At 43.5% G+C, this 26,715-nt stretch overlaps 2 protein-coding genes and 1 long non-coding RNA gene across 5 annotated transcripts; 2 read left to right on the top strand and 1 right to left on the bottom strand.

Moving 5' to 3' along the window:
- Window positions 1-1,010: 1,010 nt before the first annotated feature.
- Window positions 1,011-2,240, bottom strand: LOC144463541 (uncharacterized). Its single transcript, XR_013491646.1, has 2 exons — window positions 2,187-2,240; window positions 1,011-1,451 (listed from the first exon to the last, which is right to left on the bottom strand). It is a non-coding gene; the product is annotated as an uncharacterized LOC144463541 (long non-coding RNA).
- Window positions 2,241-2,444: 204 nt separating this feature from the next.
- LOC117263078 (uncharacterized) lies at window positions 2,445-13,598 on the top strand. Of its 3 annotated transcripts, none has more exons than XM_078168214.1 (6): window positions 2,445-2,707; window positions 7,489-7,602; window positions 8,617-8,732; window positions 9,647-10,171; window positions 10,590-10,906; window positions 12,986-13,598. In XM_078168214.1, the coding sequence occupies exons 3-5, from the start codon at window positions 8,618-8,620 to the stop codon at window positions 10,904-10,906; spliced, it is 957 nt and encodes a 318-aa protein (XP_078024340.1). In that variant the 5' UTR covers window positions 2,445-2,707; window positions 7,489-7,602; window position 8,617; the 3' UTR covers window positions 12,986-13,598. The 3 variants fall into 3 exon arrangements, with proteins under 3 accessions (XP_078024340.1, XP_078024338.1, XP_078024339.1); XM_078168212.1 differs by having other exon boundaries at window positions 9,361-10,171; XM_078168213.1 differs by lacking the exon at window positions 8,617-8,732 and having other exon boundaries at window positions 9,361-10,171.
- An 11,461-nt stretch (window positions 13,599-25,059) lies between these two features.
- Window positions 25,060-26,100, top strand: LOC144463581 (histone H2B 1/2-like). Its single transcript, XM_078168325.1, has 2 exons — window positions 25,060-25,251; window positions 25,951-26,100. Exons 1-2 carry the CDS (start codon window positions 25,060-25,062, stop codon window positions 26,098-26,100), a joined length of 342 nt encoding a protein of 113 aa, XP_078024451.1.
- The last annotated feature ends 615 nt before the right edge of the window (window positions 26,101-26,715 follow it).

Below are 26,715 nucleotides of genomic sequence, written 5' to 3'. Positions count from 1 at the left end.
CCCCCGAGCCCGCAAACCATCCGCGACATCGCAGCCTGCCCCCTGCACTTCAGCAGAAGCCCTATACCAAACCTGAGACCCAGCGGAGACCCCACAGCCAGCCTTCAGCACCGTAGCAGCAGCAGCAGCAGCAGCAGCAGCGCGGATCTGATCCTGGAGGCCAGCTGCAGCAGGTTTTAACCCAACCTGCCCAGCATCAACAACCCAGACCAAAGCCTGTTAATCAGCAGCAACATTCGGCTCCTCAGTCAGCCGCCACCCTGCAGCCCCCCCCCGATGAATCTCCCACCTCATCAGGTGAGAACAGCACTGGCTTAGTAATTGATACCGATATTGATGCTGAAGAAAGCAGTGACGAAAGCAGCTTCGAGAGCGCCAGTGAAAGCCCGAGCTCTGAGTTCTCCGACCTGCTGACTCCCGGTCAGAGAGTCAGCAGCACCCCTCTCCAGCTTCGTCAAAAACTCAGACCATTACTTCTGTCAATGTAGTATATTCAGATGACTGTATCTTCTTATGCTGAGCTCCAATGGGACCTTTTTGTGTGACAATAGATTTCCCCACGTAAAACTGTTGTGAGATCACAGGCATTTGTCTAGGTATGGCATCACAATACAAACTATCTGTCCATCAACTTGAGACTGTACATTTTCAGTAAGGAATTTCAACTAGTTGGAAAAATCATGAGCTCTTCGGTTCACAATAAGATCACATCTTTGACTACATAATATGTTTAGTCTCTTTCAAGTTTGTTAGGGAAATCTGCAGCAAACCCAATACCAGGCATTGAAGACAAATCAATTTGCCCAAAATACTTTCGAGTCCAACCACTGTCCTCTTTACAGGAACTCCAGGAGGAAAAGAGGAGGAGAAAATAATCATCTTAGTTAACTGAAATGTAAAATAAAAAGGAGGCTTCTGATGGACTAAGAGTCTCATCCTACTCTCTAATGTGCTATGTGTGAGCTCAGTCCTGCGTGTTCTTTAATGAAGCAATAGGAGAAGATATTCGGTCTCAGTTAATGTAGTTTATTAAGCAGTAAAGGAATAAAATTACAGAGCTCTGGGTCTCAACTTCACGTCCCTGACGAACAACAAAGGTGTGTCAGTTCACGAAGTCTGACCTCCTATCCTTTCCCTGACCCAGTATATTTGAGCGTAACAGAGTGTCATTGTGCACGCAAGGCGTTGTCCTCTTCTCATTGGCAGTTCCACTTCCTCCTTCACCACACCACGCCCCTGCCTCGTGTTAATCTGACTCCTTCCCGCTGGCGGTGGGGGCGTGGTTCCTGTTTTGAAAGACAAGAGAACAACACAACTCCCTACACGTGCTGTACCTTACTATCTGTATATCACTTTCTATTCTTTTTACCATATATGAAACTAATTATCTAAGCATTGCGGTATGTGCTCCTCAGACTTCATGTCTCTTCCTCTCCTGTACTTCTCCACTTCTGCAAAGCAAACACATTCAGATCAGATGAAATCATCTCAGTATTCTCATTGTTCACACATCTAAAACTTATATAGTGAAACACAACTTATAGTAAAACACATAACATCATTCTATTCCCAACACTTCACAAAACACAAAAACTAACTGAAAATGTACTGTATGTTTACAAAACTAACTAAAATAAACTAAACTGATGAAAAAATGTCTTCATCTTTGTCAGCTTATTTCATACATACATGTAAACCTAACATTTTGGGTGGATAAGCCTTGTATTTATGGATGGTTGTTCCTCAGTGAATACATTTTTAAATGGTATGATGTTTTGTTGAGGTTTTTTTTTTTTTTTTTTTTTTTTTACACATTACTTTTACAGACCTTTTTGAATTTCACCCCTGACAAATAACGTTACTCCATATAACAAGAAAGACTAAAACCTGAAACTAATAAAAACTAAACCAAAACTTAGCATTAAAATACAAAAAAAAACAAAAAACAAACCACAACAACTGAACCTAAATTGAAAACAAAAGGTCAAAATGAAATAAAAATAATCACTAATCATAAATGCTAAACTATAATAATCTTGGAAGGCCAGGCCTATATGTACATAAAATCATTCCAGTGATTAAAACGTACCAGTAGCAGATACTTGTATGCTTTTTCTTAGATTTGGCTACTGTCAAACAAAAAAGTAAATTCATTCTTTAGAAACAGTGTAGTTTTATCCACTCACCGCTTATAGAAGCTGCATTTGACGTAAAACAGCTGTGAACCGTGAACCCTGAACTGTGAACCCTGTGGATGATGCAGCCACAGCGTCAACATCTAATTGGAAGAGAGCACCATCAGTCATACATGCTGCATCGTGATTGGTTGATTCACAACGGGGGCTGACTTAACGGTCGGACAACAGTTAATACGCTAACGCGGGCGGGAGGAATGGTGCAAGGGGACGGACCAGACCGAGCTGGGGGAGGTCGGTGGTAGGCGGTTGGCACGGCTGGATTGTGACTGGACAGGAGATGGCAGAGGGAAGTGACGGAGGAGGAAGTAGTCTGGGAGAAATGGAATTTGATTTTGATCGCGGGGAAGGAGGAAAATGGAGTGGAGTGAGGCGAAAGCGTAAGAAAACGAAACAACAGGGAGATCATACAAACTTTGAAACAGATAGTGAACGGAGTGAGGCTACAGGGAGGATCCAGGTAGAGGAGTATAAAGTCATGATAAAACTTCGGCAAGAGGGGGCATCTTTCGGTGAGTGGAATCCGATATCTCTAACCAAAGCAATAAATAGACTGATAGGTGAAGTCAAAAATGCTAGGATTCTGAGGAACGGATCGCTGCTTGTCGAGTGTAGAGATAGTACTCAGCAGGGGAAAGCAATTAGACTGAACAAATTTGAGGGGAAGAGTGTCTCGGTGTCTATACTGGAAAATAAACAAAATGCCAGAGGCGTTATCTCAGACGTGCCACTGGCAGTTTCAATGGACCAAATTAAAGGGAATGTGACAGGAGCGACCGTGGTAGAAGCAAGACGTTTAAGAACAACGAGGAACGGCGAGAAATGTGACAGCCTGTCGGTAATGATCAGGTTCGAGGAGGAGCAACTACCAACGAAAGTATACTTAGGATACATGAGTTATAATGTGCGGCCTTATGTTCCTCCTCCGCTTAGATGCTTCAAGTGCCAGAAGTATGGTCACATAGCAGCGGTGTGTAAGGGAAAACAAAGATGTGCACGGTGTGCAGGGGAACATGAGTATGGGAAGTGTGAGAGGGGAGCTCAGCCTAAATGTTGTAATTGTGGGGGGGAGCACAGTTCAGCGTACCGTGGATGTGAAGTTAGTAAGAGGGCAGTGGAGGTGCAGAAAGTAAGGGTGGAGCAAGGGGTCACTTATGCTGAAGCGGCTAGGAGGGTGCAGATCCAACCAGTAAGAGTGAGACAGACTGAAAACAGAACTACGAGGCCATGTGAAGGGTGTAGCAGATTGAAGACGGATACCCTGATTGTCAAGAAAACTGACTTTGTATTGTTCATGGTGGAAGTAATTAATTGTTCGGCACAAACTGAGAGGAAGACGGAAAAAATTAAGATTATAGTCAAGGCTGCAGAGAGGTTCCTGGGAGTAAGAGGACTAGGTCTGGAAAATATAGAGAACATGCTGGGGACTGGGAGTAGTCAATCTCAGTCATGGGGTGAGGGGTCTCCATGGTCTTAAAGATCCTTCAGTGGAATGCCAGAAGCCTTATCTCAAATGGTCAAGAATTTAAACATTTTATATCAACAAAATGTGATAAGCCTGACTTGTTATGTGTCCAGGAAACGTGGCTGAGGCCTGAGTGGGACTTTGTGTTACAGGGATATGCAGCTGTCAGGAGAGATCGAGCAGAGGGCAGAGGTGGGGGTGTTGGAATATTTGTACGTACGGGGGTGAAATATAGTGTTATGAACTTAGGGAAGGAACAAGAGTCAATCAGGGTGAAAGTATGGACAGAGGAGGACGAGGTAACAATTATTAATTATTATAATCCGTGCCAGAAATTAAGTCTGGATGTATTAAATCAGATTGGTGGGGAGATGCGGGGCAAGCAGATATGGTGTGGGGATTTTAATGGTCACAGCACACTATGGGGAAGTGAAAATACTGATGCTAATGGTACCTGCATAAAGGAGTTTATAGACAAGGAAAGGCTAGTGTGTATTAATAATGGGAGCGGTACAAGGTATAACAGTGTAAGGAACACAGAAAGTGCAATTGATTTAACGTTAGTCTCACCTGAGCTAGCAAGTGTCACAGAATGGGAGGTGCTTAACATAGTAACAGTGGGCAGTGATCATTATCCGATAATGATTCGAGTAGGAATGAAACTGGGACAGGAAGAAGTGGGAGGTGTTCGGCGATGGAAATTTGGTAGTGCTAACTGGGATGAGTTTCAGAAGGTATGTAAGGCCAGGTGTGGGGAAATATCCAGAGAAAGTATGGAGGATGTGGACAAATTTAATGCGGAGCTTGTAACAGCAATCATACAGTCAGCAGAGGAGACAATCCCAAAGTGTGGTGGGAGTAGGAAGAGAAGGGCTGTTCCATGGTGGGATGAGAGCTGTGGGGAGGCGGTAAAGGAGAGAAATAGAGCATTCAGGCGTCTGAAGACACTCCACTCGATGGAGACGTTAATACAGTATAAACGGGCCCAGGCAGGAGTTAGGAGAACAATAAGAACAGCAAAAAGGGCATACTGGAGAAAGTATTGTGGCAGTATAGGTAGAGAGACCAAGTTACCAGATATTTGGGGAATGATAAGAAGAATGAATGGCATTCGTGGGTATCATGAGATTCCAGTACTTCAGGGTGATGGAGCAGTAGCAGTAAGTAGTGCTGAGAAAGCAGAGTTGCTGGCCCAAACTCTGGTGAAAGTGCACGGTTCAGAGAACCTGTCAGATTTAGCAAAGCAACAGAGAGAATCAACACTAGCGAGTAATCCTAACGTTATGGTGAGGAAGGTAGCAACAGCTGACAGCTCAGACAGTAAGTTTAGTTTGTTTGAACTAAAGAAAGCCATCTCAAGTGCCAGACAATCTGCTCCAGGGAAAGATAGTGTATGTTATAGCATGCTGGTGCATATGGATGATGCCTCGCTGATGGTGGTGCTGAAGCTGTTCAATCTGATATGGGTTGAGGGCAGAATTCCAAAAGCCTGGAAAGAGTCTGTTATTGTGCCTATATTAAAACCAGGGAAAGATCCCTCAGAGGCATCTAGTTATAGGCCCATAGCGTTAACATCTCACTTAGGGAAGACAATGGAGAGGATGGTAACGGAGAGACTGAGTTATATAATGGAAAGCAGAGAGTTGTTCTCTCCATATCAGAGTGGTTTTCGCAAAGGGAGGAATACTATGGACTCTATTTTGTGTTTGGAGTCAGAAATTAGAAAGGCTCAGACAAACAAAGAAATGGTTATCGCAGCTATGTTTGATATTGAAAAAGCGTATGATATGTTATGGAAAGAAGGTTTGCTGATAAAACTGGAGGCGATGGGTATAGAGGGCAGGATGTTCAATTGGATTATGGACTTTTTTCAGGGAAGAGTGGTGGAGGTTAAGGTAAAGGAATATCACTCCAGGATGTACCCAGTGGAGAATGGAACCCCACAGGGCAGTGTCTGTAGCCCTATATTGTTTAATATTATGATTAATGATGTGTTTGCGCAGGTTGATCGGAGCATAGGGAAGTCCCTTTATGCAGATGACGGGGCCCTCTGGGTCAGAGGCCGGAATTTGGCATACATGCAAGGGAAAATGCAAAAAGCAATCCAGGCGGTGGAACAGTGGGCAAATAAGTGGGGCTTCAAGATGTCAGTGGCCAAGACTCAGGTAATATGCTTCTCTAAGAGGCATAAGCCAGTATCACTAAAACTGCATGATCAGATCCTAGAACAAGTAAGCGTAGTCCGATTCCTTGGCGTCTGGTTTGATGAAAAACTGACGTGGGGTCAGCATATAGGGAAAGTCAAAACAAAATGTAAAAAGATAAATAATCTGCTGAGATGTCTCTCAGGGCAGGACTGGGGGGCGTCCAGAACAGCCTTACGCAACATCTACTGGGCTCTTATGAGGGCAGCACTGGATTATGGGTGTTTAGCGTACATGTCTGCTGCTGAGTGTCACCTGAGGAAGCTGGAGGTGGAACAAGCCATGGCCTTAAGAATATGCTGTGGAGCCTTCAGAACCTCTCCAACAGCTGCAGTACAGGTAGAGATGGGTGAGATGCCTCTGCGTCTCAGAAGGATTAAGTTAATGCTATCGTACTGGGTCAGTCTGCAAGGACATAATGATATGCATCCAGGAAAGGCGGTCTTGCTTGACTGTGCAGAACACACAAAATCAAATTTTATGAGTTTTGGGTGGGTATGCAACAACAGGGCAAAGAGTGCAGGCCTGCAAAATATCCAGTACTGTCTTAGGGGCACATATACATTCCCACCCTGGTCGGTCGTTCCAACGGAGGTGGATATGAGATTGCAGGGGGAAATTGAAAAGAGACCGAGGCAGGTGTCCGTGCCATTTGTAGTGCAGAGGTATCTGGAGAGGAAATGTGTAAATAAAGTAATGGTGTTTACTGATGGGTCCAAGGATCCCAAAACTGGGCGAACGGGCGCTGCGGTTTATATCCCAGAGGAGAGGGTCACTATTAAAAAGAGGACTACAGACGAACTGGCAGTGTACACCACAGAGCTGATAGCCATCATGGTTAGTTTGGAATGGGTTAAAACGAATGGGCGCCGGAGCTCTGTGGTGGCATCAGATAGTATGGCAGCACTGGCCAGCATCAAATCTGGGAAGTCCTGCAGACAAGACATTCTTTGCAGAATATACAGTATTATTTATGAACTAGACCGGGAGGATATTCAGGTCAGCTTCATCTGGGTCCCAGCACATATGGGTGTGGATGGTAATGAGGGCGCCGATGCATTGGCAAAACAGGCTCTCAAGTCGCAGTATATACAACTAGATGTGGCGTTGAGCAAATTGGAGGCAAAAAGTATAATTAAGAACCATATGCATATAACATGGTAGGAGGTGTGGGATTTTTTAGACACAGGTAGGCATCTGTACAACATCCAAAAACAGGTGAGCGGTGGGAGGAGAGTCAGTAGGAGGAGGAGAGAAGAGGCGATTATTACTCGGTTGAGAATAGGGCATACAGGACTAAACAAGACGTTGAATATGATAGGCAAGCATCAAACAGGAAAGTGTGAGTGTTGTGGGGAATTGGAATCTGTAGAACATGTGTTATTGTTGTGTCCAGCATATGAGGAGGAGAGGAAGAAAATAAAGGAGGCAGCAAAGCAAGCAAGAGTATGTTTTTCCTTAGAGAGTATCCTCAATGAATCATCCAAGATGTATGGAAGGGTATTGGTATTTTTAAGAGAGACAGGGCTGGAACGAAGGATTTAAATGGTTTTTTTTTGTTTGTTTTTTTTTTGTTTGTTTTTTTTTTATTTTGTTTCCTGTTACTCTCCTGTTCACACTCCAGTCCAGAGGGTGGCGGTAATGCTCCAGTAAGTTGGTTGCCAACCGCCGTAAAACCAAACAGAAGAAGAAGAAGAAGAAGGAATGGTGCAAGAAACGTCACAGGACGAAAAAGAAGGTAAGCTACATGTTTGTCAAACGTTATATGGGTAAAACTTTGCAACATTTAGATGGTGAGTACTTATATTGGTTCTGATACTTTCTGAAGGAACTGGTCGGCATATGTGGCAAATAGTTAAGCTGGCTAGCGAGGCTATAAGCCAGGACCACATGTGGCTCTGAACTTGTTATGGCGCGTGTGTGTGTGTCCACGAAGCGCCAGCGTCCTCTTTCAGTTGTTACCAGTGAGCAGAGAGCTATGCCTCTCTTTTCAGAGCGCTCTGAGTGCTTCTAGTTGAAGATACGTCGTGAACTCTTCAGAAAGGCGCTGGTGTCTTCACTGCTACTCTTGCGACTTGTCACCATGGTAACCAAATGCCCCCACCTAAATGCCCACTTTATGTAAATAACATGCAGTTTGGGAAAAAGGATGTAATTTTTTCATTTGGTAGGAATATGTGTTTGTTTCTTTCGCCTATTCTAGAAAGGTGTATTTGATTATTTCTACACACAGCCGGCCCTAAACTGTCCTGCAGTTACATAAATCATATATGACTGGAAAGCTTAGGCTCTTGTTGTTCCAGGGAGCCAAAAGTGTATGTGATGAGCTTATCTCCCATAGTAGCTATTGCATTGTAGTGAGACCATTAAGACCATTTCCTCTAGATTCATGCAGCTAACATATATAAACTTGAGATCTAGGGCATTGAGAAAGTGAATCTGTCCAAGTTATGTTATCAATAAGCAGGAGTTTCTGAGCAATGTCCAGAACAGAAGAGCTCAGCAACTTTTCCCAGTAAAATGCAGTTTTAACAGAAATCTCAAAAACATCAAATGTCACAGCCTGGATTTTAGATTGAGTGTTTCAGTTCTTGAGTGGTCTGATTATGGCTAAATTAGCACGATCTGTGTATCCAAAGGTATCAACAAGTTGCTGTACCAAATTATGTCATATGACATAATGACACGATAAAACAGTAAAAGTAAGAAGTTGAACCACCTTTTTAAATAAAATTGTACTTTTATTTAACAGAATGGATGACCCAGCAGGAAATACTAAAAAAGAGATGCCCAAAAGAGCGCGAAACCCACCGAAGAAGATAAGATGTTATGAACCAGACCCTGGCTCACCCAGAGATGACCCGGATGGTAGTTGAGTTATTATTTTACTACACGGCTTAGCTATTTTTAAAGATATTGTTATTTTTAACTTACTTTAGGTGATACTATAATAATCAAAATCTTTGACAGTCTCTAGTCTCTTATCCCCGGGATTATTATTATCAATATATTGGCAGCTTCAGGCACAAACACTGATTTACAGGAATTCGGAAAAGTGAGAGTAATCCTCGCTTGAAACTGTGCACATTTTACTGACAGAATTTTGCAGCTCTGTAGGTCAATTTATCACTACACTTGGGGCTGGAAGATTGATCTCAAGTTGTTGATACCTGCAGAGACTCTGTTGCCACTTGATTGCTGTTTTTAGGATTTAATTGTTTCAAATGTATTGACAATTTACTGAACAGTTTCAGCAGCCCAACATTAATAAAAAAAAAAAAAAAAAAAAAACGCAATTTGAGACAAGGTGACAAAAACAGAAGAACATGAAGAACAAAAATAGAGATAAGAAAGATATATTTTTAGTTGTGCTAAGGTCTAAGAGGATTAGAATTGAGACCAATAAGATATAGTGGCATGTTTAAGTAAGATTATGATTTTTAGCCTGTACTGGTTTACTCAAAATTTCCATTATTTACTCTGTGTTCATTTTCAGGATGTTTCGTATTTTTGACATTTGAAGATGGATACACAACAAAGATTTTTAATGCCTGTGATATACTAAGCAAAAATGATAAACCCATTGCTTGCTTCAGAGATCTGAAGCCAGGAGAAGAAGTACTTGCAAGATGGTCTGACAGCAAGTTCTACAATGCCACAGTGGACTTCGTTGGAACAGCTGACAAGACAGTGGATGTCAAGAATAGCACAAAGAAGGACATGGAAAAAAAGAGATGCAGCTGCTCAGAGATTCTTCAACCTTCCATTTCTGTCTCAAGCAGGTCAGTCCACCTCTGCACAGCATCACCCAAATACTGTGGACCACAGTGTCATCCAGCCTCCAACTGCCTGGCCAGTGTACCAACCTCCACCTACCAAGTCATCTCCACCTACCCAGCCACATCACTGGCCTCCACCTATCCAGTCATCTCCACCTACTAAGCCACAGCACCGGCCTGTAACTGCCTGGCCACTGTACCAGCTTCCAGTTACCCAGTCATTGCCACATACCCATCCATATTACCAGCATCCACCCATCCAACCTCTCCACACCAATACACACAAAAACCCTGCTGTTCTTGGGGACCAGAGCCAGGTTAGTAGGTCTAAACTTGAGAATTCTTCAAGCTCAACTGCAGATACTATAATCATCGAGCGTGATCCAATACCAGATTATGGAGAACCAATTCTCAGACCGCCTGAATCAACAGAAGACAGATCATGGAAGCCATGCGGGGCATGCAAGGCAGAGGTGGCAAAATTAATGGAGGAGAAGGACAAACTGCAGGATGTGCTGTGTGTTATCAGTAAGTACATTTTGTCTCTCTGTTGCAAATTTACGCAATTTCAGGATTTCATTGTTCCTTTAACACTGTTCATTTTTTCTCTCACTATTTTCCTAAGGTAAGCTATTCAGTACACACAAGCACTGTAAAATGAGTTATAATGCAAAGAGTGTGGGCAATAATCAAGTGTCACTGATTGTGGAACATTAAATTCTAATTATGTTTAATATTGATAAATGTAAAGTTCTACTAAATTTTGTTACTTTGGACATTTGGGAGTTATTGGGTGCTTAAGCTCAAACTTAAAAGCTTTAACTTGTTTGGTAAAAATCTTAGCCCATGATGAAATCTTTGGATTTTTTAAAACTTGTCCCCTCCTTTTCTTGACTTTATGAATGCTGCTGTGTCCCTGTAAAGTAATTGATCTTTTGTGTCACAGGTGGTGACCACATCAAGGCGTTAAAAAGCTTTCTGGACAAAGTGGAACAGATCCAACCTCAGACTGGTGTTTGGGCTCTAAAAAAAACAGATGTGGGAAGCAAGAGCTGTATCCAGAAAGTGGCCTCTTCCTCACCTCTACCCGCCTGGCTGCAATCCGTGCGGAAGCAAGGAAGGACTGCCTTTGCTTATTCCATCTTCTTTTCGGTGAATTCTTTAATGCAGAGGAGTGCCAAAATGCTGTGGCGTTTGGGAAACACGGAAAGGTGCCAGATGGTAAGACGGTGCTGGATAAGTCCAAAGTCGTTGGGATTCTAAGTAAGTACATTACTCATTTGAGAGTTAAAAAAATTTATGGAAATGTAATGGAAAAGTTTTGGAAATTCATTGGTAAAAATGTGTGGCAACCCAATATAGAGAGCCAAAGCCACACCCACGGTGGATCCCTTGGGACCTTATTTTGGAAAAAAAAATACGTATGCAGTGTTTCCCACAGGATTTTGGGAAACTATGGGGGGGGACATAGTTTCGTTAATTAATGGGAAACACTGTGTATGGCAGTGAACGGCAAGAGACAACTAATCTTTTGATCCTGTTTGAATTGTGTCATGAATTACACATATGATGTTTGTCAATTTACAGTATAACTTTACAACTCTAAAAGTCACAGTTTGTTGACAAACTGTATAACATTGTGAAAATATGTAATTAGACTACACACTACACAGTTGCATAAGTTTCATCATGCTACCCAGAGCTGCTGAAGCTAGCGTTAACACAATGCCTGCATGTTTAGTTCCAGCATGTAGTCAGACATAGATTGGGTCTTGCTTGTTCTTTGGTACCCCAGCTGAAAAGGAACAGGAGTCACTGGATAAAACACATCAGGCAAGATACATTTGTGTGTGTAACAGGTAAGTTGATGCTATTGACGTATACATTCATGCTTATTTTTATGCTTTTTTTTTATATCAGGTAACATTAGAATATTGATTAATATAAAATGACAAACATCATATGTGTAATTCATGACGCAATTCATGGGATCAGAAATCAAGTTGTCTCTTGCCATTCACTGCCATACATATTAGGGGTGTCATGATTCTCCAAGTCCTCAATTCGATTTGATTTTCGATTTTAAGGTCACAATTCAGTTCGATTCTCAATCTCTTTTTCTGTTTTTGCACAAATGGTATGCCACTTTAAGACTAGTCTAATCTGGGATCTTGGTTTTATGCCATGATAACTCATTTAATTTTTAATTCTTATTTCAAAAGATGGTCTACATGGTGTCATGAGTGATATAATCTCCATTATTTGTTTGCAGTGTACCACACTATGGCCTTTTTGTCAGATTTAAATAATTTATTAACAATATAATGTAAGAATAAGTTGTTTCACCAGTCAGTTGGGAAATAACTAAAAGGTTTTATTGCTGACAACACTAACGACAACCTGAGCCTCTAACCCAAAGCGGTGCTAGAGTTCTATATTTGGCCTTAAAGAAGCAGGAACAAGAGATTTTTTTCCACAAAAATTCTACTTGTTTAATTTTAATTAACAACTAATCAACCAATAGTTACAGCTCTAGAAAATCAGTTTTAACATCAATTTAAGTGTTTTTGTTTGTTTGTCTTCAACGACCTCAAGTACTGCTTGAAGGTAGGATCTGGAGGATTTTCAAACAAAACAAAATATAGACATATACAAATGAAATCCTGCTTAATCATCACCTATGGGCTTCTACTCATGTGTGGTGGTGACTCTGTCAGAGCTCCTGCCCTTTAACTGTATTTTGATGTTTTTGTGAGCTCGGACCGCTTCTGGGCGGAGATTTCCCCAGCCAATGAGAGAGCGCAGGTGCCGTGCCCGAGCGTGTCTGAGCGTGCACCAGCGCGAGCGTGCCTGAACCTCTCCTGTGAAGCCTTCTTTCGTACCTCCGGGCTCCGTACACCCGGGAGAGTTGAGCCTGATAGGAGAGGCCAAATTTGAATGTGTGTTTACAAACAGCAACTGGAAAATCCTCCAGACCCTACCTTTAACATGCATCCAACCATCAACTTTTTCAACCTAAAGAAGTGCAAATCATTTTCAAAAATGAAGTTGTCCTAATTCTAGTTTTTATTTCTAGTTTGTTTTCCCTCTTTCTTCTGCCCGTTCTCCTCACATTCAACACCATCTCTGGCCAAATTTGTATCACGTAGCTACATTTAATTTTGTGATTGTTCCAGTGTCCTCACAGTTTTACTGAATTTCCTCATGTGTGAATCATAGAGATATTACAATATGACTTTTGTGATATCAGGATAAAAAAAAATCTCAATACTGTTGTGGTAACTGCTGTTACATTATGCAGTTTGTAATTTGTGCTTTCTTTTCTTTCTTTTATTCTTGCAGCTTACATCATGCGCTGTAGTACACTGGATGGATGGACACCAGTTGAGAAAAGTAAGATCAAAAAAGCTTTCATAAACAAATGCCGCATGAGGGGCACAAACACTGTAAATTCTTGAATGTGGTATACTGGAGTGATGGACATTTGTTGAGGTGACCCTGTTCAAGAAAGCCCTGTATACAAATTCTGCATGAGGGCCTTAAAGACTGCAAGTTGTTGAATGTTGTGCATTGTTGTAAAGCTGTGCTGATACTGCTCAAAATACTGTTAGAAACACTGTTACACTATTTTTAAAAACATAGCTTTACTGAGAAGAGGCACATTTATGTTCAGATTTTATAATGATGACAATGTTGGAGTAGCTTTTGCTTTCTTTAAAGTGTTAACATGTTATTACAGCTACCTTTAATACTCAATTGTGATTGATTAGTAAGTTAAAAGTGCAGTTTTTGATCATTTGAAAAAGCTAGCACCTTATATTCCATACTAGAGTGATGGACATTTGCTGAGGTGACCCTGTTCAAGAAACGTTGGTTACGTACTGTAACCCCAGATTCTATGAGTACAGGCGCAGCCCTCTAAGAGCTGTCGCTATTGGGTTTATCCCCCCGCGCATGCGCAGTCGTGAAGATTTTCTTTCGCGCCACTGTGCCCTGCACAGTTGCCTCTCTCAGGTCCGCATACAGGGTATAAAATACCTGCGTGACCAGAGATCTGCTCCCTAATAAGCCAGCTTTTTCTTCAGCTGACGTTGGTGGGGCAGTGGGGCCTGGGTCTTAGAGGGCTGCGCCTATACTCATAGAATCTGGGGTTACTGTACGTAACCAACGTTCTATTTCGTATAGGCTTCGCCCTCTAAGAGCTGTCGCTATTGGGTTAAGGGCGAAGCTGATGTGGTCAGTGCCCCACTGTGCCACCACAGTCCACAAGCACTTAAACACACACCAGTTCACAACCCATCAGTGCAGAGCACAATAAAAATACAAGGACATAAAACCATGCTGTGTTTCCCCTCTGTTCTCGCCCTGAGTGAATGGTCAAGTGAAAAGCATCACACTCAATCACCTGGCACACCTGCTGCTGTGGAGAGTGAGGACGATAATTACGCACTGTAAAAAGTCCCACACGTGAGCAGAGCAGGTGATGAGAGGGCGAAACGGCTCACTAATCCATGATGACGTGAGTGGAGTAGGGTACACATGGCGCGCGTAGTTGCGCACAAAGAGCGCATACAAGCGCATCTAACACACAGCGAACTTATGTTGGGTTAACATGTGAAATGGTCTCTTCATTATGGATTTGTTGAAGAGAGAGAGGTCGAGAATCGGTCTCATTCCGCCTGTTTTCTTCGGCACTAGGAAGTAACGAGAGTAATAACCCTCGTTCTCCTGGCCTGAGGGAACCCAGGAAATAGCCCCTTTTTCCAGGTTCTCCAACAGCTCTGTCATCAGAGCAGCTATCTCTGTCCGGGATGACATGATAGTCTCCAACACTCTGTTGAACGGAGGGGGGGGGGTCTGGCGAACTGGAGAGTGTAACCCCTCGTAATTAATCTTTCCATCCACTCATTCACGGAAAGCAGATTTCGCCACACTGAGCAGCGCTCTGAAAGTGGGCGTGCAAATGTCTGTGGAGCCTCTGTGGACATTACTGACAGCCACCGTAACGCCCTCACCGCCGCTGTGTGAAATGAGTGACCGCTCGACACAGCCCATGGGAGGGCAGGGATGAAAGGGCTGCGAGGGGGGACGTGTGACAGTGTGTGGGTCGACATCCACACACTGTCACAGACTCTGAGTCTGTTTCACGCCATGGCGAAAAACCTCCACTAACTCGCACCGATGGGTGTGAGGTAGGGAGGCCGCAGAGAGGCGGAGAGCGTGTGTAGGCTGTTGTGCACACTTGGGAAGAGGAATGATACTCCCTCATAAAAACGTGAGAGAGGGACAGGACTGCATCAGCGACTGACGCACTGTGTGTGTGCGCAGCGGAGGTAGCATTTGTGTGGGGGACGTGTGTCTCGGTGTAAACAGGCGCTGAATGCTCAGTGGAGACAAAAGCGGACTGTTCGAAAAGAAACTGCTCTTCAGTGACAGGTGAGTGGCTCTTAGAAGAGCCGTTGTGTCCGGCAGTTCCCTGAGAGAAACACACTTCTCCCGCGTCCCGTCAGTACCACGGCTGCTTGCGAGGAGGCTCAGCCGGCGGGTTGGACCAGGTGCAGGCAGCGCGCCGGCCCCTGGCAGCATGACGGCGTGGGGGAGCCGTGGCTGGAGGAGGGTGCCGAGGAGGAGGAGGTGGTGGTAGTGGAGGAACGGGAGCGGACCGAGACGCAGCTGCAGCACTGGCTGTGGGGCGCCTCTGTCTGGGGCGTGCATCCCGGCGATCACGCCCAGAGCCTTGAGATTGCTGAGGGCGTGGCGCTGCTCTGCTCCACGAGGTGTGTCTCCTCACTCTGTCCGCTTCCTCAGACGCATTCTGCAGGTGGGTGGTGGCGCTCTGGAGGAACGGCCCAAACAGCCCATCGGAGCTGATGGGACCGCCCAGCAGCTCCCCTCTGATCTGTGCCGGGAGCTGGGACATGTGGAGCCACATGTTTCGCTGCAGCATTGTCTGCCACGCCATTATACGAGCCTGTGCCACCGTCGTTGCTGTGGAAAGGGTCAAAATGGCAGACATGGCCTTCCCGATCTCTGTCGCCATCTCGGGAGGGAGCGTGCCGGGCTGTGTAGCTACAGCGGAGACAGCAGAGGCGAGCAGAGCGACGTTATTCACCGCCGCCACCGACTGTGCAGCACACCGGTGCGCACGGTCGGAGAGGCGGACGGTAACCTGATCCCTGGGAGAAGGTGGCGTTGGTTTCCGCCTGCCGAAGAAAGTGGCCGTCGGCAGCAAAATAGTGGCCAGGCTCTCCTCCAGCTGTGGGACGGTGGGGAAACCATGTTCCATGTCTCCGTTCACCCTGGTGAAGGGGTCATAGCGGGCCACCGGCGCTTTGAGTTTTCCGGGCTCGGAAAAGGCAGCGTCGATGAACGGCTGTAGCTCCGTGACGCGAGGCCACACAGGGAAATGCTTGGGCGCTGGCTCCAGTGCATAGATGTCACCTCCCAGAACGCTGTGAACAGGCGCAGGTGGATCGGCTGGCACAGGAACACTCTTTAGATCAGCCGCCCACCTGATAATGCCTGGAAGATCCTGTAGGAGCGCTTTGGCAGGAAGATGGCCGGCAGGCTGCGGAGAGGTGGGAGATGGCCGCATGAGTGGGGCTCTCCTCTCATCCACATCGTCGTCTATTCCAGGTCTCCCAGCGGGGAGAGGGGAGAGCCGGGGGGGGGCAGCGATGGAGGGAGCTGAGTCATCGGACCCGTGCCCAGCACCGTGGACCCCTCCCGGGCCGGAGCGATCGAAAAACTGTACAGCTTCTTCAACCGTGAAGCTAGCATGGTCGGCCCAACTGTCGTCTCCATCACCATCTGGCATCAGCGCTGCGAAGGCATCCGCTCGTCTCTGTAGCTCTTCCATGGGCAAGCGAGTGCAGAAGGCACACGCGGCCCAGGTGGTGAGAGCTATCCCTGCGTGCTCGGGACCGAGACACGTCTCGCAGCAGGGATGGCATGATGTAACCGACCTGGCAGCTGGGGCACAGACGGACCGCTCCGGCGGGGCGCTGAGTCTCGCTTGAAGACATGGTTCTTCCGTACTGCATGCAGACGCTGAAGAAAAATGGGGAGCAGATCTCTGGTCACGCAGGTATTATATACCCTGTATGCGGACCTGAGAGAGGCAACTGTGCAGGGCACAGTGGCGCGAAAGAAAATCTTCACGACTGGGCATGTGCGCGGAGATAAACCCAATAGCGACAGCTCTTAGAGGGCGAAGCCTATACGAAATAGAAGCCCTGTATACAAATGCTGCATGAGGGCCTTAAAGACTGTAAGTTGTTGAATGTTGTGCATTGTTGTAAAGCTGTGCTGATACTGCTCAAAACACTGTTAAGAGACACTGTTACACTGTTTTAAAAACATAGCTTTACTGAGAACAGGCACATTTATGTTCAGATTTTATAATGATGACAATGTTGGAGTAGCTTTTGCTGTCTTTAAAGTGTTAACATGTTATTAAAGCTACATATTGCCAACAAATTGACCCCTACACAAAACTCCAAATCTTACCAAGTACATTTATCTAATTTCTTGTCAAAGTTTCTGATGAGACACAATCACCAAAGTCATTGAGATACAGTGGCAGAGACAATGCCGACAATGCACCTTAGTGAAAGCAAATTTTACTTCTTCTTTTTTTTTTTTTTTTTTTGTATAAAGTATTTTTAAATTAAGTGTATTCTTTGACAAGAAATTAGACAAATATGCTTGGTTAAGATTTTTGGTTTTTGCAGTGTAGGTAGTCATTGTACTTGTACATTGTACAAATTGACTACTGCTCAATAAAGACATATTTGCTCCAGAATTTGTAAGTATTGTGTGTGTGTGTGTGTGAGGCTTACATATTGCTCCATAGTAGCTCCAGTATTGCTCATTTTCTTTTCCAAAGGAGAAACAAAGGAGCCATTAAAAACACTGAATCGAGATTAGCAAGGTATCTCTCTTAAGTCTCAAGTATGACTCCCTCTCATTATTCTGTCTCACCTGTTTCTCCTAGTGAATTTTAGGAGAAACATATGAGAAACATTTCAGACAAAATAGAAACTAAAATGAGGCTGAGATGAGAATCTCAAATTTGTCTCCCGAGCTGTAGAAGAGCAAGCTTTGGGCAGTAAAATTTTCCTCTGGGTGTTCTTTACTTATGAAGGGACTGTTCTTTACTTGTATTTATTTTATTTTGATCCCCCCTATGTTAATCACTTATTGATGCTGTTTTTGAAGTATGAATAAGTCAGTTGAAATATCATTGATGTATTATAGAAAAGTGATTTATCTTTTTATAAATGACAAAAGGCACATCTGCCTCATTCTTGCTGTGGTATCGTGATACTACTCAGAACCGTGATACTTTCACTGTTATCGTACCGTGGGTCCCAATTTTGGTACCGTGACAACACTAGATGTCACAACCATTCTATTCGGAGTTGCGCAGTGAGGCGGCTCGGGTGCCGCTTAAAAGTGTTCCCCTACTTCTAATTTTACAAATTAAGCACTGCCTGGTGTGATAGGGAGCACTGATGGAACCCACATTCCCACCATTGCTCCCTCACAAAATAAAGGAGACTATGTGAATAGGAAGTCCATTCACAGCATTAATGTGTAGGTAGATTGACTGTCTCAAAATGTCAGACTGCATCACACTGCAAAAACTCCAAACCATACCAAGAATATTTGTCTTATTTCTAGTCAATATGTCTCATTTCTAGTCAAAACAAATCACACCTAAAAGTAACTTGTTTTTAGACAATTTTCACTTGTTTCAAGCACATTTTCACTTGAAAAATAATTAGAAAAATCTGTCAGTGGAGCAAGTTTGTTATTTCTACTTATTTCAATTGAAAATGTGCTTGAAACAAGTGAAAACTGTCTAAAAATAAGTTACTTTTTAGGTGATGTGTCTTAAGTGTAAAGCCATTTGATTTGATTAAATATGAGAAATGTAGACTAGCAACTAACATCTTTCATTCTCTGCACTGTCAAGATCATATGTGATGCAGCCCACATTATCACTAATGTGGAGGCCAAGTGGCCTGGGTCGGTACCCCGATTATTATGCTGAAGTCTTACCTGTTTGAAAGGTGTTTTTATATTTCATCTTGAGCTGCTTTCACGTTCTTTTTTGCCGGTGGGATTGCATCTAAGTGAACTAAATTTTAGCTTTAAAACCATTCCATCTGTTTGCATGTGTAGCCTAATATTATTGTGATTGCATAAATGTATCCACCTTATTTTCAAACACGGAAGTAAATAGTGATCAACTTCCGTTTTTTTGTGCGTGACTTCCGGTCAGCCGCTTTCCCTCATGCTTTCCCTTACCGGAGCTAACGGTGCAAGCTAATTTTTTTTCAATTTTCAATTGTTTATGTTAGTCAATCGGTTAGTTAGTTAGTTAGTCTGTGTATTTTGTATAACGTTAGATAACTGTGCCCACGTTTCCATTATAACGGAAATTTATTCCCTCTAAACACGAATAAATCGCACGTCAATCATAAACTATGAACCAAAAAAGCACAATCTATCCCGAGTGAGACAAACTGCTTGATCCCCGTCTCCAGTGTACCAGCAGAGAACTTGCAGAACCGAATCAGCGAAAAAACACACTGGGCTACACAGCCTCTCTACCTGAGCAGCTGAAGCTGCGGCTCGCACCCTCGACACACAGACACACAGATGGTGCTTCTGCATGCCAGCCAAACGTGTGCGCAACTGTGAGAAATAAATACAGTACAGGCCAAAAGTTTGGACACACCTTCTCATTCAATGCGTTTTCTTTATTTTCATGACTATTTACATTGTAGATTCTCACTGAAGGCATCAAAACTATGAATGAACACATGTGGAGTTATGTACTTAACAAAAAAAGGTGAAATAACTGAAAACATGTTTTATATTCTAGTTTCTTCAAAATAGCCACCCTTTGCTCTGATTACTGCTTTGCACACTCTTGGCATTCTCTCCATGAGCTTCAAGAGGTAGTCACCTGAAATGGTTTTCCAACAGTCTTGAAGGAGTTCCCAGAGGTGTTTAGCACTTGTTGGCCCCTTTGCCTTCACTCTGCGGTCCAGCTCACCCCAAACCATCTCGATTGGGTTCAGGTCCGGTGACTGTGGAGGCCAGGTCATCTGCCGCAGCACTCCATCACTCTCCTTCTTGGTCAAATAGCCCTTACACAGCCTGGAGGTGTGTTTGGGGTCATTGTCCTGTTGAAAAATAAATGATGGTCCAACTAAACGCAAACCGGATGGGATGGCATGTCGCTGCAGGATGCTGTGGTAGCCATGCTGGTTCAGTGTGCCTTCAATTTTGAATAAATCCCCAACAGTGTCACCAGCAAAACACCCCCACACCATCACACCTCCTCCTCCATGCTTCACAGTGGGAACCAGGCATGTGGAATCCATCCGTTCACCTTTTCTGCGTCTCACAAAGACACGGCGGTTGGAACCAAAGATCTCAAATTTGGACTCATCAGACCAAAGCACAGATTTCCACTGGTCTGATGTCCATTCCTTGTGTTTCTTGGCCCAAACAAATATCTTCTGCTTGTTGCCTCTCCTTAGCAGTGGTTTCCTAGCAGCTATTTGACCATGAAGGCCTGATTGGCGCAGTCTCCTCTTAACAGTTGTTCTAGAGATGGGTCTGCTGCTAGAACTCTGTGTGGCATTCATCTGGTCTCTGATCTGAGCTGCTGTTAACTTGCGATTTCTGAGGCTGGTGACTCGGATGAACTTATCCTCAGAAGCAGAGGTGACTCTTGGTCTTCCTTTCCTGGGTCGGTCCTCATGTGTGCTAGTTTCATTGTAGCGCTTGATGGTTTTTGCGACTCCACTTGGGGACACATTTAAAGTTTTTGCAATTTTCCGGACTGACTGACCTTCATTTCTTAAAGTAATGATGGCCACTCGTTTTTCTTTAGTTAGCTGATTGGTTCTTGCCATAATATGAATTTTAACAGTTGTCCAATAGGGCTGTCGGCTGTGTATTAACCTGACTTCTGCACAACACAACTGATGGTCCCAACCCCATTGATAAAGCAAGAAATTCCACTAATTAACCCTGATAAGGCACACCTGTGAAGTGGAAACCATTTCAGGTGACTACCTCTTGAAGCTCATGGAGAGAATGCCAAGAGTGTGCAAAGCAGTAATCAGAGCAAAGGGTGGCTATTTTGAAGAAACTAGAATATAAAACATGTTTTCAGTTATTTCACCTTTTTTTGTTAAGTACATAACTCCACATGTGTTCATTCATAGTTTTGATGCCTTCAGTGAGAATCTACAATGTAAATAGTCATGAAAATAAAGAAAACGCATTGAATGAGAAGGTGTGTCCAAACTTTTGGCCTGTACTGTATGTGAGGTGTACGCTGCTTTTCTATCTTTTTTTCCCTTTTCTTTCTTTCTTTCTGTCAGCGACATACGCTCCTAACACAGGACGGGTTGTTTTAATTGACTGAGTTGATCGTTAAGCCATAGTGATGCGCGGATCGGCTCTGATAGCACCTGAATCAGCATGTACGCATCAACCATCCAGCCATTACAACATGATTGAGCTAGCAAAGCAGTTTTGTGTTGCTATGTGTGGTATTTATTCAGTTTTGGGAAATCACGATATCTAGAAAGCATCAGTGGCTGCAGCTGACAGGGACAGCTAACGTTAACACTAGCAGCAAAGCTAACATCAGGATCGTCATCCGTTAAAAGCCTCCCGTTGTCGGATACGACATGAAACTACTCCAATTAGCTCAATAATGTTGTAACTAAGACATCCGCTGGAGAAAATATTTTTTTCATGGGCCACTTTGTGAGTTTAGTGAGTTATTACAGACACGGCTAACGGCTAACAGCTAATGGTTAGCCCAGCTAATCTACGATAACCATGTTATTAATTACACACAGAGAAAATACTAATGTTTGTTCAGTCATTGTGTTTATAGACTGTAATGCAGTAATTTTCTCCCACGCCGACTTCCTTCGCTGCTGCAGCTGTGTTACTCTTCTCCCTGAAAACAACTTAAAATTCGCTGTGTGAGTGCATTAAAATAACCAACTCCAGAGGAGTAAAAAATGCAGACCTTTTCTTGTCGCTTGTTGCCATGGTGAATCGTGGTATCGGGGCTCCATTGATGACGGCTTTTTAAAGTCGTGGTGCACGTGCTTAACTCAGAGTGAACAAACTCTGTGTAGATTGAACCGATTGAAATCACCTGTTCTGAAACCCGTAACCCAGAGTTTCCCATCTCAGAGTTACTCAACTCAGAGTTCAGGGTTAAGCTCAGAGTTTGTTGAACCTCCTTTCTGAAACGGACCCCTTGGGTCCGTTGTGTGGTTTCCTGGCCATCAGGTTCATTGTGATACAAACGGCCAAGAGAGAACGAAAAACTCTCATGTAACGTAACCTCTGGTACACATTTGTATCACAGTTTACAAGGGACATAAAGATGTTTCATTAAAAAAAAAAAAAAAAAACCTGTTTCAACGTCATTTAATTCCTCGTTTAACTATCATTGAATGAGCACAAATTCAATAATATGCATTTATGAAACAACCTTTAAAATAACCCTTCACATGTAAATCATGTTTACATTAAATTACATTACATTAAATGACTGATGAATGAACGGTATTCTTTGGTCACTAACAGGCTGACCGTGGTCCGAGTCCGGACCCAGATGCCGTCCTATATGGACCCTGACCTATAACGAGAAAATTATTAAGGGATTTTAAATTTTCAATCAATCGATCAATTCAGTCAATTTTGACGTGAGGTTTAAATTTAAACCGGCGCAACTTTTATAGTCTTTACGGCACCGGTTTAGCTGATTTGGAAATGCACAGGACATTGCATGCAAGTTAAGCCATCCCATGTGATGCCACCCAGCAAATCAAATCTCTACATTCCAGTCAATTACCATTGCGACTCTGCATACAGACAGATGAGAGAGGTGAGAGGCGAGTGACTAGCAGAAAGAGGATAGAAAAATAGAAATATAGAAATAGAAAGAAAGTGATACAGGAAGAGAAGATGGACAGACGAGTGAGCGAGAGACTGGGAGAGAAGACGGAGAGGAAGGGGTGAGTGAGCGAGAGACAGGGAGAGAAACAGAAGAAGCTTTCACAGGTCTGAGGAAAGCAGCCCTGTATGTCTTAACCTTGTTTGGCACCAAAAACAGCTGCGATGCAGCTTTCCCCACAATGAACATTATAAAAACTAAATATTGTTCCAGGCTCACTAATGAGCACCTGCACATGTGTATGAGAGTGGCCCTGACACCATTCCAGCCCAGATTTAAAATCCTAGCAAGACAAACTTGAGCTCAGTTCTCTCACTGAACAACAAAAAGTGGGGAGAGTGAGGAAAGAGAGAAAGAAAGAGAAACTGTAAAACTGTTCAGTTGTTATTCATTTATTGAAAAATTGGTTGAGACTGTTAAGACAAGATGTGAAACAGTTAACAAAGAAAAAGGAAAATTCAAGCTGTTGCTACACTTAATTTTATTTTTTCTAAAATTACGCACTGTATTTTAAGGTGCCCAATTTTTTTAAACTACTTCATTTATTTTCTACATTTTATTTTTTAAATGTATATCTGTATAGTTCAATGTCAAGTGACAATAAATAATGTCAAAATCGTACTTTCTTTATTTGATTTGACAGTCAGATGTTGATTACATGCAGACGTTGATACAACTACGAGGCTACTTCAGTATGTATCACACGAAATCATATCGCAAGTTAGACATTATGATGTTCCGGACCTTTGCTTTAGGAAATTTTCTCTAACCGGACCTCTTTAACTTTTAGTTGAATACCTGACCTAGTATGTCAAAATATTTAGAAATTACATTAAGTGATTATTTTACAAAAGTTTCAGATTTAAAAAAAAAGAAATAAATACCAGCACGATATTAAAGGAGCTATATGTAAGAAATCTAAAGCAAACAGTTGTAAATTCATCCTAATATGTCACAGAGACTAAGGAATAATGTTCATATAACATACTGATCTCACCAACAACAATAGTACAGCCAGAAAATTTGCATTTAAAAAACATTTTTACAGTCCGCAAATCATGTTTATGTTTTGAATTTGTGTTTTGGCCTGTTGCGCCACCCACCGCCGTCTACCAGTCACACAGTCAGTAGAGTCTCAGCATCAGTTACAGTTACGACTGAGCTACAGCAGCACGGCAAGCAGCGTTAGCAGTGTCCCGGTACATAGCATTAGCAGCCGGTTCTCCTCCGCTGTATCCCGGCAGCAGCGTTAACAGCAGAGAAGCCGGACTTGCTCGAAGGGTCCGCTGGAAAACCGAAGATCATGGACGCGGCAACACGGCCCTGCCACGGCAGCCGCCCGTGGGCAAACAAATCAGTCTCCAGCATGCCGCTGTCCAGCAACCTCGAATCTGTAGGGGAGGGGGGGCGGACACGACTCGCGGCAGTATTTTGAATTTGAGTGCAGTAACCGTTTTGGCCGCATTCTTACATACAGCGCCTTAAGATACCAAAACATATTTACAAAAAAGTGTCTCATTATTTTGAGATGTCATTAATTTTTAGATATTTTTATAACAAGTGACATAATATATAAGCTGATGTTGTCATCTGGAGGTAGAGGATGGTGGATGGCAGGACACTTCAGCAAGACTTCTATCAAGCTAAGGACCACTGTCAAACAACAAACTAACAAACCGACACCAGTTGTCTTTTTGGCGACAGGTAGCATCATACCCACCAGTGTTTGTGGCAGCAGTCCTAATTGTTGTAGTGACACATCACAGCGTTTCCCAGCTGCATTTGAACCACCAAACCTAGGGCTGGGCTAACCTGAATCGGGGTGTATTTCACTGACCCTTCCCTCCTTTTCCTGCAGCTTTTGCTCCATCAAATGAGAGCATTTTAGGCCAAAACATGATCTTTCCTGACCATAACCAAGTGGCTTTTGTGCCTAAACCTTATTTAGATATTTAAGATTAAGTTTCTAAAAGCCTCTTTTTATCATCACCCCCACACAAGCACACAGGACAGAGGCTTTCATTACTAAGTGATCAGAATAATCAGTCACTACTGTAACATATTCAGTCTATCAAATGTGAGAAGATATGTTTATTCTAGTTTTTGTTTTAGAGTCCGAACACCTTGGATGGATGATGTGAGGATTTAAAATCCTGTACAGATCAGAAAGAGAAGCTTTTGAACAGATTTGATCTAATAATTTCCTTCTTGTGTAATTTGAACTTTTTAAATGTCTGGATTTCCTGTCCCCACCCACTGTATTGTCCCCCTGCTACAGAAGCTGACCAATCCTGTGCGGGCAACAGCACAGTGGTATTTGCATCACATCAGGTGAATAAGAAGACACCGCTCTGTGGTAAGAGACATCATCAGTTTCTTGGAAAACACGTCCAGTGTATAGACCATGCCTGAAACCACCGTGAAAGCGCCCAAGAAGGGCTCAAAGAAAGCCGTGTCTAAGAGCGTCAGCAAGAGCGGCAAGAAGAGGAGGAGGACCAGGAAGGAGAGCTACGCCATCTACGTTTACAAGGTGCTGAAGCAGGTCCACCCCGATACCGGCATCTCGTCCAAGGCCATGGGCATCATGAACTCGTTTGTGAGCAACATCTCTCTCTCTCTCTCATATTCTATTACTGCATCTTGCTAACTCGGCCATTCTGGATGTCACTAACTCGGCTTCTTCTCCGGAGCCTTTGTGCTCCACTGTCTCTCAGATTAACTCATATTGCAGCGGTGCCTGGACAGCATGACGTGTGTGGTTGTGCTGCTGCTGTGGTCCTGCCAGATGCCTCCTGCTGCTGCTGCCATCATTAGTCATTAGTCATACTTCTACTGTTATTATACACATATGACTATTGTCACACATGTATACTGCCAGATATTAATACATACTTTCAACATATTGTACCACAGTAGCCAGAACTATAACTATAATATTATTACTTTCAATAATGTTGTTGTAAGCTACTGTCATTTCCTGCATCTCTCTCTCTCGCTCTCTGTCTCATTGTGTCATACGGATTACTGTTAATTTATTATGCTGATCTGTTCTGTACGACATCTATTGCACGTCTGTCCATCCTGGAAGAGGGATCCCTCCTCAGTTGCTCTTCCTGAGGTTTCTACTGTTTTTTTTCCCCGTTAAAGGGGTTTTTTGGGGAGTTTTTCCTTATCCGCTGCGAGGGTCATAAGGACAGAGGGATGTCGTATGCTGTAAAGCCCTGTGAGGCAAATTGTGATTTGTGATATTGGGCTAATAAATAAAATTGACTGATTGATTGAAATCGCCGGTGAGGCCTCTCGTCTGGCTCACTACAACAAGCGCTCCACCATCACTTCCAGGGAGATCCAGACCGCCGTCCGCCTGCTGCTGCCCAGTGAGCTGGCCAAGCACGCTGTGTCTGAGGGCACCAAGGCCGTCACCAAATACACCAGCTCCAAGTAAACAGTCTTGTTCCCTCTGAGTCTAAACCAACAGCTCTTTTAAGAGCCACCCACTTTATCTGAAGACTTTTCCAAAATGTTTATATTATTCGATCAATCTGTCTCTGAACATTTGAGATTAAATCAATATTCAAACAATACTGAGTAAGTGCTTGTTCTATTTCACTGGAAGATCTCTCAAGTACTCAATTCTATATTGTTAAAGGGAGAGAAATCCAAAGCTTAATTAAATCAACATTAAACACCCACCTAGTTTCTCATCATGTGAACATCAGAATATTTCAGGGTTTTGTTGAATCATCTAATGGAGTTCAGTCCTCATTATCCACCTCTCCCAAATCACACATGACACAATCTGTTTTCCTCCTGATTATACTTTGATTAACCAACAGTTAACATCTCACTGTTTCTGGAGAATTCGAGTTTGTTAAAATAACTGTTAGACTCTCTGACCGGGAGTCAGCAGGTCGGAGAACTCAGAGCTCGGGCTTTCGCTGGCGCTCTCGAAGCTGCTTTCGTCACTGCTTTCTTCAACATCAATATCGGTATCAATTACTAAGCCAGTGTTGTTCTCACCTGATGAGGTGGGAGATTCATCGGGGGCGGAGCTGCAGAG

The sequence above is a fragment of the Epinephelus lanceolatus genome, chromosome 5, assembly GCF_041903045.1.
Source record: "Epinephelus lanceolatus isolate andai-2023 chromosome 5, ASM4190304v1, whole genome shotgun sequence".
Lineage (NCBI taxonomy): Eukaryota > Metazoa > Chordata > Actinopteri > Perciformes > Serranidae > Epinephelus > Epinephelus lanceolatus.
This window is presented reverse-complemented; position numbering and strand designations above follow the sequence as displayed.

Bases quoted from the DNA above. Each gene is read 5' to 3' on its own strand.
- LOC117263078 (XM_078168213.1), top strand. From the start codon at position 9,517: ATGCCACAGTGGACTTCGTTGGAACAGCTGACAAGACAGTGGATGTCA. The intron at 10,172-10,589 runs GTAAGTACATTT...TTTGTGTCACAG, and splicing joins GGATGTGCTGTGTGTTATCA to GTGGTGACCACATCAAGGCG.
- LOC144463581 (XM_078168325.1), top strand. From the start codon at position 25,060: ATGCCTGAAACCACCGTGAAAGCGCCCAAGAAGGGCTCAAAGAAAGCC. The intron at 25,252-25,950 runs GTGAGCAACATC...ATCGCCGGTGAG, and splicing joins TGGGCATCATGAACTCGTTT to GCCTCTCGTCTGGCTCACTA.